General features: G+C 34.4%; 1 protein-coding gene across 1 annotated transcript in view; it reads right to left on the bottom strand.

The window, feature by feature from the left end:
• Positions 1-5,458, bottom strand: part of LOC110315259 (vomeronasal type-2 receptor 116-like) — a gene marked incomplete at its 3' end in the record, with an annotated part of 18,220 nt that extends 12,762 nt beyond the window's left edge. The window contains exons 1-3 of the mRNA XM_021189359.1: positions 5,262-5,458; positions 1,772-2,063; positions 3-386 (exon numbers count right to left, since the gene is read on the bottom strand). Of these exons, the coding sequence (XP_021045018.1) occupies positions 3-386; positions 1,772-2,063; positions 5,262-5,458 (873 nt within the window). The remainder of the gene's footprint in view (positions 1-2; positions 387-1,771; positions 2,064-5,261) is intronic.
• Between the last annotated feature and the right edge of the window lie 6,032 nt (positions 5,459-11,490).

Here is an 11,490-nt window from a genome sequence, read left to right as displayed (position 1 = left end):
ACTGTAGATTCCCACATTCTGAAGCTCAATTCAACGTTATTATATGTTTCCCCATAAATGATAATAACATTTGTGGATGACATCACAATTTGTTTGTAGTTCATTTCAGTTTTTTGATAGAATGAAATCTCATAGACTGATATCATGTTCACAAAAGCAAAGCAAATTTCCTTGTTTTCACTCTCTTTTTTCAGCTCTGAGAGAAAATGTTTGCCTTGATCATCATCAGGGATGACAAGGCCAACCCACTTCCAGTGGAAGAAAAGTATGAAGGAAACAATTGCCAATGGTAGAGATGTGTCCTTTGGGGCCATCTGATAGAGATAGGGATATTGTTCATCATCAGTGAACATGGAATGGAAAGGTCCATAGGTAAGATGAAGGAACTACAACACAAAGAACAGCATGAGGTGAAGTACACTAAAGAAGCCAGTAATCATATTTACCTGCAAGAGTTAATTATCTGTGACTTTTCCTCTCTTCTTTTATTCAAATCAGCAAATGTGGAATCCTGGCATATCCACTTCTAGTAGAAACAGCAAGCATAGCTGTTTGACAGAGACATAATAAAATATAGGATAAGGCTCCAAAATATTCTGGCAATATCTGCCTCTGTGCCTCTTCAAGAAACAGATAATCAGAAGAAATAAATTTAAAAAGGTAAACAATGTTTGGCAGCTTAAAATGTTTGCAGCAGTTCAGATTAAAAAAAACTTATCCTACTAAGTACCCTGGTAATGATGTGGCAAAATATATAGGACTCATAAGTTGAATCTCTTGAGGAAAATATATAGAAACAAAATTATATTGAATTGAGTTATCTCCTGCACACAAAGTATATGATAATGATAGAATAATAATCATGTGGAAAAATATGAAAGAATGAATTATTGGAACCACATAACTACTCTTTCTTAGAAAAGTTCACTTGTGAAGTTCTCTTATAACTTATCATAAGGGAAAAAAGAAAAACATGATAAAACAGAGCAATTAGTTTTTTAAAGATATGACATAACCTTTACATCATTAAAGAAAAAGACTTATAATAAATAAAACAGTATGCTGCTGAAATTTTTTCCCATAGTGTCTAATGATAATTGACACTATGGTTCTTAACGGATAGTCATAAATTCACTGGTAGTCTAACTCCATGGACTTGATTGGAGGTTTTTATCCACTGTAGTGCCACTGAAATGTCAAAAGTGCCCAGGCTAAGAATGGTCTGCCATGCCTTTGCAACAAATACTCCAGATACATAAAAGTTGGCTTATAGAGGAAATGTTTGTAAAATATACTTCTGTTCCACCATAGCTTGTCACTGGTGACTACACTTATAACACCATGCTAACTCGTTTTTTTCACAGTTTATGATTGTAGTCTAAATTTAAGACCAAGATAAAGATAACAGTTATCTGGGGAGAGAAATAATATATTCTATGTTTTAGAACAACATGAATCTTTCTCTTCTTACTGAGATTTGGATAAATAAACACACACTTTGACTGCCAGTCAGTTAAGGCTGTAAGATTATCTCTATCACCCTCCCAGACTCAATTCTTCATGACCTTCTCTATTCCTTCTTTCTGGAGTCTGTCAACTTCTGGAGGTGGCCAATAGCAGAAGGCCTATCATGTCTCTGAATAGTAAGTATCCTAGAACTACATGGATTAACATAAGAATAAGTCCAAGCTCATCCATTAACTTTCTTAATATCTATTAATGTTCCCCTAAAAGACATGACATGAAGAATCCCTGGCCTACAATAACTCACACGTGGAGAAAAGAAGGTATCCATGATTAGCCCCAATTCCCATGATATTCTCGAATCGGGTCCAGTAAGCAGAAACGAACACATAGTATCTTCATTACAGAAATAATTAGGAATAGGCACATATTCCTTCTGGTGAAAAGAATAGGGTGTAGTTGTCATAGTTATCCCATCACAGTGGCCAAAATTATATTTTATAATCAAAGACATATTTGGTAAGAGATCAGGATTCCTGTTGATTTCATCCATTGCAAATGCCAATNCCAAAGCATATTTGTGGTTTTTAGTTGTTTTTCTGTAACAGAGTACAGTGTTTATTATGGATAAATGATTATACATGGTCATTTGTACTCAATAGAAGCACTATGCTATACTGGGAGTTTCTTCATTAGACCTCTAAATGGAAACAAATGGCTTTTGCTGTGAGATTGGATTAACAGGAGGACCTGGATAATAGTGAACACTTTAAAAGTTCATGGGAGTATTTCTCCCATAAATAAGAAAGTATATTGACCTCATTCCCAGAGAGCATTCCAATCTCTGCTTTTAGTGCTTGATCAGAAGGTAAAGAGAAAACGACAAACATAAACAGAATTGTAATTCTGATCATATCTTTAAGTTGAAATTATTTAGCATAATAGAAATACATGTGTTATGAGACCCGTTGATAGTATATCTCTAGTGTAAGTAATTCAATTAGTTAAGGTAGTGAAAATATGGTTTGTCATTACCTAATATCTCTCTGCAGCAAAATTTGTTTCCTTACTAACAATCACTTATGATTAGTGGTTAATACTCTTAGAATGTCCCATCATATCTATCCTCATTTTGTTATTTATTCTTAAAATCTTTTGGTGAAAGAAAACTTTTCTAAAGATTTACTTTTAAGTAAATTCAAACATCAAACAAGAATTTGGTGAATGATACATCTCTATGCCTATGATTGTATGTATATGTGCAAGGATTATTTAGGCCATAAGAGGGCAATACCTCCAAGTGTTTTTTCGAGTATCCTCACTTCAAATGTGAAGGTATACACATTCATTGATTTTCTAGTTACAAAGGAAGGTGATATATTCATTCTGGGTACTTCCAATTTATCTATTTATTTATTTATTTATTTATTTATTTATCTAACTATCTATTTATTTATTTGTTTTGGTTTTGCCTGTTCATAACAGTGTTGATCTGTATATACTTGGCTATCCTAGAACTCTCTCTGTAGACCAGGCTGGCCTGAACTCAGAAATCCACCAGCATCTTCTTCCCAAAAGCTGTGATAAAAGGCTTATACCACAACTTCCAAGCTGGAACTTGTTTTCATTTTAATTTCATTTCTAGAAAACACTCTTCATAACATTTCCAGTAACACTAATGCAACACTAGCACCCTACTGAGAACTAGAAAAATAAGGAACCTGCTGAGATGGCACTTTGTATGTGCCAGTATTTTATGCATATTAAATAGAAGAGATTTTGGTGTAAACTATATAGAATATGTTCATTTTTGCAATAAAAGTATGTCAAAGACAGTGGCAATAGAATAATATCATATTGTGTTTGTGCTCATGTTTATGTAAAGAATAATATCTCCTGTATCATACTTGTTAGTTTATATAATCTGAACAATGAACATTAAAGATTCACCTTTATATTTAATGATTAAATCTTAAGTAAATGCAAAAAGGTTTTCACCAAAAATTGTACCCATGCGGTGTTTTCCTTCTATATTCTATAAAATATGCCATTTTAAAATATTGTTTATTACCACACATGAAAAAAATCAAAATTAATGATTTTACCAATACATAAAAGAAATTTGAGAATAGACCTTGTGCAATGTTCAAACTACTTCCTACAAATAAACTTTAGGAAACATCAGTTACTTAAGGTATCTGTGTACCTTAGTTGTCGAAATGGCTATATTTAAAAAAAATCTATAGAGCAGGGCATGGTGGCACATGCCTTTAATTCCAGCACTTGGGAGGCAGAGGCAGGCTGATTTCTGAGATTGAGGCCAGCCTGGTCTACAGAGTGAATTCCAGGGCAGTCAGGGCTATACAGAGAAACCCTATATTGTAAAACAACACAAAAAATCTATCAGCAATCCACAAAAATGGGTATTGATACCATGTTGCTAGCATCTCCATCTGTATTTACTAAAACTTCTGAATAGATGTCCACAAGATATAAATCTCATGAAAGGATCACAGATTAACAAACTTAGACATGAAAAGAGATGGCGTTTCTTAAGGACAAATAAACTAATAGAAAACTCCTCTATCACTGTTCTCAAATGTTCTACCTATCCCACATCAGAGATGTCATACAAGAGAGTGAAAACGGACATAAACAGCCATCAGTGTTATTAATAGAGTCACTGTACAAGGAATGTACACATATTATAGGATTCCATATGTACCACATGTCTTTTACTCTAAATGGAGAGTGCAGAATTATACATGAATAGTGTGATGCACAAAGACAAAGTGCTTTTGGAATTTATATTTTAAAACACTTGGATGTATTGCCCTCTAATGACCTAAATATTCCATGCTCATATACATGCAAAAATGTCCACCTAGGCAAGGAGTGGTGGCACACATCCTTAATCCCAGCACTCAAGGCAGAGGCAGGTTGATTTCTGAATTTGAGGCTAGCCTGGTCTACAAAGTGAGTTCCAGGATACCCAAGGCTATACAGAAAAACCCTGTCTCAAAACACCACCCCCCAAAATGACCATCCAGACATTCACATGAAATGTGAATTTCTGAGACTAAAGATCTTCTCTTTCCAAACTGGAAGAAGCTTTAGAAGGAAGAAGTGACCACATGCAGTGAACTTGAGGCATTCAGTTTGTATATATGTAAATTTCTTGACAACTTTATGTGCCATGAATATTACAGGAATGAGCATAAGCTCTAGGATCAACACACTGATGGAAGTATTTTCAGCAGAGATTATGATAATCTATTTGCATGTACTGGAGTAAAACATAATGAAATATTATGGGATCAAGTTCAATAAGTCATCACTATCTAGAGTGCAATACAAACTGTACATAGCAGGGTTTTATATGAACAATCAATGTAGATAGTCCTTTATTCCTCAGATTCCAGTATTTAAGTCAGAAGCATCCTGATTTATAACAAAACAAAACAAAAGAAAACCTCCACTGGATTACTTAAAAGGAGAGAGAAAATAAGATTAATTCTGTAAAAAAAAATAAAGTTGGTTCTTTGTGTTCAGATTTGGCAACAGTACAGGATATTCAAGGATTTGCCTAATTTTCATCATCAGACCACACAAGAAATATTCTAGATGTCATTTACATGGAAAATACAAATGCACTTACAGGACATTCATAAAGTTGGTTCTTTGTGTTCGGATTTAGCAACAGTACAGGATATTCAAGGATTTGCCTAATTTTCATCATCAGACCATACAAGAAATATTCTAGATGTCATTTACATGGAAAATACAAATGCACTTACAGGACATTCAGAGTCTGGTTTAAATAATCTTTCTCCATAGGCATATGAACTGCTCCAAGGATGAAGGAACAAGTAAGTTGCAAAGCTTTATCCTTGATTTCATTCAGGTTTATTCTCCAAAAGCACATGGGATCAATGTAGTTTGTCATGAGAAGTGGAATGTTGAAGAAGAAGAAGACTCCCATCAAAATGAACATATTTGTCCTGCCTTAANCAGAGGCAATATGGATTTTGTAGTGCCATGCATACTACCACATCAAATTTCTATGTGCTTATATTTCTCTAGTCAAAGGAGAGATTTGTTTTATATTTATGATTCTGCTTTTTTTTTTCCATATTTCCAGAATGGGCCCCAGAGGAGTTCTTAAACATTCTCTACCCTGGGGCAATGCAAATGGTGTTCATAGACTTTGTAATAATCACAGGTAGGTAAATACATAACATAATTCATTTTCAGGCTCCATGATACCACTCTTGTTTGTGAATATCTGGAACAAAACCCTATGGTCCTTGGAAAATTTTGAAACTTGATTGACAATGTGAACACAATTAGAAATGTTTTCAGAGAATTGTATCAGAAGATTCACAATGAGACATCCAGTAAAATATAATCAGAGGTAATAGGGAAACACAGAACATTGTTTTACAGAATCCAACTCAGGAATAGGCAGTCTCAACTTTATAGTCAATGAGATTCATTGTTCGAGGCTACCTGATATACAAAGAGAGTTCCAGGACAGCCAGGGCTAAACAGAGAAACCCTGTCTAGAAAAACAAAACAAAACAAAACAAAAAGAGTGAGGAATGGGCCAACCACCCATCTCAAAAATTTTAACTCAGAATTTTACCTGTCTAATGGAAATATAGGAACAAAGATTAGAGCAGAGACTGTAGGATAGATCATCTAGGGACTGACCCTCCATGGGATCTATCTCATATGCAGCCAACAAACCCAGACATGGTTGCTGATTCCAAGAATTAATTGCTGACAGGAGCCTGATTTATTTTTCCTTGAGAGGCTCTGTCAGAGCCTGACAAATACAGATGTGGATTACTGAAGCCAACCATCAGATTGAGCATGGGGACCCCAATGGATGGGTTAGGGGAAGGACTAAAGAAACTGAAGGGTTTTGCAACTCCATACAAAGAACAACAATATTAACCAACCAGACATCCCAGAACTAGCATGAACTAAACTACCAGCCAGAGAGTATACAGGGAAGACCTACTTGCTCCAGCTGCATTTGTAGAAAAAAATGGCTTTATCTGGGATCACTGGGAGGAGAGGTCCTTGGTCTTGTGACAGATCAATGTTCCTCTATAGGAGAATTCTAGGGCAGTTAAGCAGGAGTGGGTGGATAGATGGAGGGGTACCCTTATAGAAGCAGAAGGGAGGGAAATGCCAAAAGGCTTTGGATACTGTAAAGGAGGATAATATTTTAATTGCAAGTAAATTAAAAAAAAGAGTGAAAATGAAATTTCCAAGAGTCCAGATTTAAAATCCGTATTTTGGCAGTTGTTAATTGTTATTTTTTAAAAAAATACCATATATTCTTCTGGGTTTCATTATGGGACATTGGTACAAATGTAGCATGTACTTTGCTCATATCTGCACTTACATCACAATTATCTGTTGCCCATCTTGTTATTGACTCATTCCTCAGGTCAGTCAACCTCCTTCTCCTCATGATATTCTGTGTGCATATTCAATTTCCAATTCAAACATGATAGCTTCATACATATTTTCTTACCACCAGATTCACATGATATACCCATTCCAAATTCTTTCATCCCTTTCCAGTTTTCAAATAATATATCTCCTACTTTCTTAGTGCAAAGATGTTCAAACACACATATATACAAACATACATATTTTTATTTGAGATGATGGTGTCCTGTTATATTCTCAATTCATGTTTAAAAAATCATAAAATTCTTGTAGGGTGGAGAAGACTGCCTTTTTATGACTATGTAAACCGTTCATGTCTGTCATCAAAATTGTAATATGATTATTAGAACAATGGGCCCAGAAAACTTATTTGTTTAATTTCATCCATTTTCCATCATTTCTGCATTATATCAGATTTATTCACTNGATAAGCTTGGTTTGTGAGTTTTGTTCTAAATATTTCTATTTAAGCATGGATATTCATTGAATTACACTGTTNACATTCTAAGAATGCAGTGTAAATGAGAATAAAAATATCCATTTGTAAATTGTAATACGTAAATTATATGATATACTTTATTTACACATTTTTAAAATGCATAAAGATTCATGGCATTATGTGTATTATAAATAATCATAAAATGAAAATCATTGACAGAAAATTACTTATGTAGTATGCTCACTCACTTTTACTTCCAGAAAAATCCACCAAAGCTGTCAATAAAGTGTAACATACTCTTACATGTATTGCCACTAATTCTGGAATCTTTTGTAAGACTTTGGCCAAACTTTTCCTGTTCCATATTTTATTTAGTCCCTGTTTACCTATCCTTTCTCAAAGTGAGGCTAAAGTCACATTCTATCTGAACGTTGTTTTTATGTTTCATACTAAATGCTATAATCATATTGATGTAATCCTTCAAACATTGAAGATTTGAAGGAAAAATTTAGTACTATAATAAATGATGTCAAAGTTATTAATGTTGGATATGTACTTGTGGTAAACTATGTCATGTGTAGGTAATTTACACATATCCCTAATAGCTTCAGTGTTTTACTATGAATTGGTGTTAGATATTCTCACATGCTTTTCTTCATCTAATCCATCGTTCTGCTGCTTACAATCAATATATCTCAATATCAAAGATATACATAATTTCAGAAAAAAAAAAACTGGAAAAATTTGACACAAAAAAAACCCAAGGTGCAAGCTGGTGAAGCCATTACAATAGGTAACAAAATAGACTTCAAACAAAAAAAGATTCCTGTGTGGTAAAGAAGAATACATGTTCAACAAATTCCATTGATATATATTTTGTTTGACACAAACACAAGGATACTCCTTTTGTAAAAGAAATACAAATAAAGCTTAAATAGCACATTGACCTTGACAACTTGATAGTGTGAGACTTCAATTCAATATTGTAAACAATAGAATAAAGAAAAAATAAAAAGTAAAAAATAAATGGGAAAAAACTCCATGTAAAAGATAGTTACAAACCAAATGACCTAACAAATATGTAAACATTACAAATAATCACAAAAGAATAAAAGTTCTTCCTATCATGCATTTATTATTCTCTCAAATCACCACATGCACACTCACAAAACCAATCTCTGCATATACATTAAATTTGAAAAACCATTTATATCATCAGTCTAGCATGTATAATTACAGAGTATCAGGAATAATTGAATATAAAGAAACCTTTCAAACACAGATAAGATGAACATTTGTTATGAGTATTAGAGCAAGACAACAATAAACAAAGAAATTAAAGTCTTCCTATAACTCATTGAAAATAATGTAAAACATACCCACACTTTTGGAACAAAATGAAAGCTGGGATAATAGGAAACTCCATTATACTAAGTGCCTACCACAACTTGACAGTACACGTGAAAGCTTTACAACAAAAAGAACTCAGGGAACATAAGAGGAATAAATTATAAAACAGAATCAACATGAGGAGGAAAATAAATGAAATAGAAACAAAGAATAGAACACAAAGAATCAAAAAACAATGATTTTGTACTTTTAAAATATTTTGACACTCAAGCACTTAGCCATTCTAAATGAAATATAGTGAGAGAGAACACAAAATAATAAAATCAGGGTTGAAGGGGGGCATCACAAGAAACACCAAAGAACCCTAAAAATCATAAGGGCATTCATTAAAATTCTTTACTCAATTAAATTGGAAAATCCAAGAAAAATATTTAGTATTCTCAGGAGATATCACTTAGAAAATTTTGGTCAAGTACAAATCCTCATTTCAAATAAAACTACAAGCCTGATGGAAACATAATCAATAATTAAAATCTGATACTCTTGACTTCAGACTGTCCTAAAGAGCTAAAGCAATGTATGGTATTGGTATATGAACAGAAAGACTGACCAATTGTAAAATTAAAGTTCACAATTGGCAGTTACCATGTAGAAGAATATGAATTGATCCATTCTTATTTCCTTGTACAAAGATCAAATCTAAGTGGATAAAAAAAACTCTCCATAAAACCAGAGACACTGAAATATATACAGAAGAAAGTGGGAAAATGTCTCGAAGAAATGAGCAAAGGGAAAAAAATTCCTTAACAGAAGAGCAATGGTCTGTGCTGTAAGAACAATAATCGACAAATGGGACCTCAAAAAATTGCAAAGCTTCTGTAGGGAAAAAGATACTGTCAATAGACCAAAAGGCCACCAAACAGATTGGGAAAGAATTTTTAACAATCCTACATCTGATAGGGGAATAATATTCAATATAAACAAAGAGGTCAAGAAGCTTAACTCCAGAAATACAAATAACCCCATTAAAATTGGGGTATAGAGCTAAACAGAGAATTCTAAACTGAGGAATAACGAAGGACTGAGAAGCACTTGAAAAAATGTTCAACATCCTTATCATCAGGGAAATGCAAACCAAAACAACCCCGAGATTTCACCTCACAGCAGTCAGAATGGCTAAGATCAAAAATTCAGGTGACAGCAGATGTTGGTGAGGCTGTGGAGAAAGAGGAACACTCCTCCACTCCTGGTGGGATTGCAAGCTTGTACAACCACTCTGGAAATCAATATGATGACTCCTCAGAAAACTGGACAGAGTAATACAGACAGATCCAGCAATCCCTCTTCTAAGTATAAACCCAGTAGATGTTCCAACTGGTAATAAGGACACGTGCTCCATTATGTTCATAGCTGCCCTATTTATAATAGCCAGAAGCTGGAAAGAACTGAGATGTCCCTCAAAAGAGGAATGGATACAGAAAATAGGGTGCATTTACACAATGGGGTACTACTAAGCTATTAAAAACAATGAGTTTATGAAATTCTTAGGCAAATGGATGTATCTGGAGCATATCATCCTTAGTGAGGTAACCCAATCACAAAAGAAGTCACTAGATATGCACTCACTGATAACTGGATATTAGCTCAGAAACATAGAATACACGAGATACAATCTCCAAAACACAAGAAAATCAAGAAGGAAGACCAACACATGGATACTTCACTCCTCCCCAAAATAGGGAATAAAAAAGACTGGGAAGAATTCGCAAAGACAAAGTTTGGAGCTAAGACAAAAGGATGGACCATCAAGGGACTGCCCCACCTGGGGTTCCCGCCCATAATCAGTGATCAAACGCTGACACTATTGCATATGCCAGCAAGATTTTGCAGAAAGGGCACTGATATAGCTAGCCCTTGTGAGGCTATGCCACTACCTGGCAAATATAGAAGTGGATGCCCACAGCCATTTATAGGATATNACACAGAGACCCCAATGGAGGAGCTAGAGAAATTACCCAAGGAACTGAAGGGGTCTGCAACCCTATAGGTGGAACAACAATATGAACTAATAAGTACCCCCAGAGCTTATGTCTCTACCTGCATATATATAGCAGAAGATGGCCTAGTCAGCCATCACTGGGAAGAAAGGCCCCTTGATCTTGTAAATTTTATATGCCCCATACAGATGATCACCAGGGCCAAGAAGTGGGAGTGAGTGGACAGGAGACCAGGGTGGAGGGAGGGAATAGTGGACATTTGGGATGGCATTTGAAATGTAAGCGAAGAAAATATCTAAGAAAATAATTTTTAAAAAGTCCAAATACTCACTTCAAATAAACCTACAATCTTGAAGGAAGCATAAGGAATCATTAAAATCTGATAATCTGTCTTCAAGCTTTCCTACAGAGCTAAAGTAATGAAAATATATGGTATTGTTATAGGAACAGAAAGGTTGATCAATGAATTAAAATTAAAGTCCAAGAAATAAAACTGCACAGTTTCAGCCACTTGAGATTTACAATGAAGCCAAAATAAATCCAAGGAGAAAAGAGTGGACCCTCACCAACTTCTTCTAATCCAACCAAACATATGCATGTGGAAGAATGAAAATAGACCCATTTTTATACCCTGAAGAAAACTCAAATCAAAGTGCATCAAAGTCCTAAATTTTACATTTAAAATACTTCATGCCCGTAGAGGATTACTTGTCACTACTGATGGAGATGAATTACTTCTTGGAAACACTTTTTCATATCAATAAGCGACACAAA

The sequence above is a fragment of the Mus pahari genome, unplaced genomic scaffold (genome assembly GCF_900095145.1).
Source record: "Mus pahari unplaced genomic scaffold, PAHARI_EIJ_v1.1 scaffold_5139_1, whole genome shotgun sequence".
Classification (NCBI taxonomy): Eukaryota; Metazoa; Chordata; class Mammalia; order Rodentia; family Muridae; genus Mus; species Mus pahari.
This window is presented reverse-complemented; position numbering and strand designations above follow the sequence as displayed.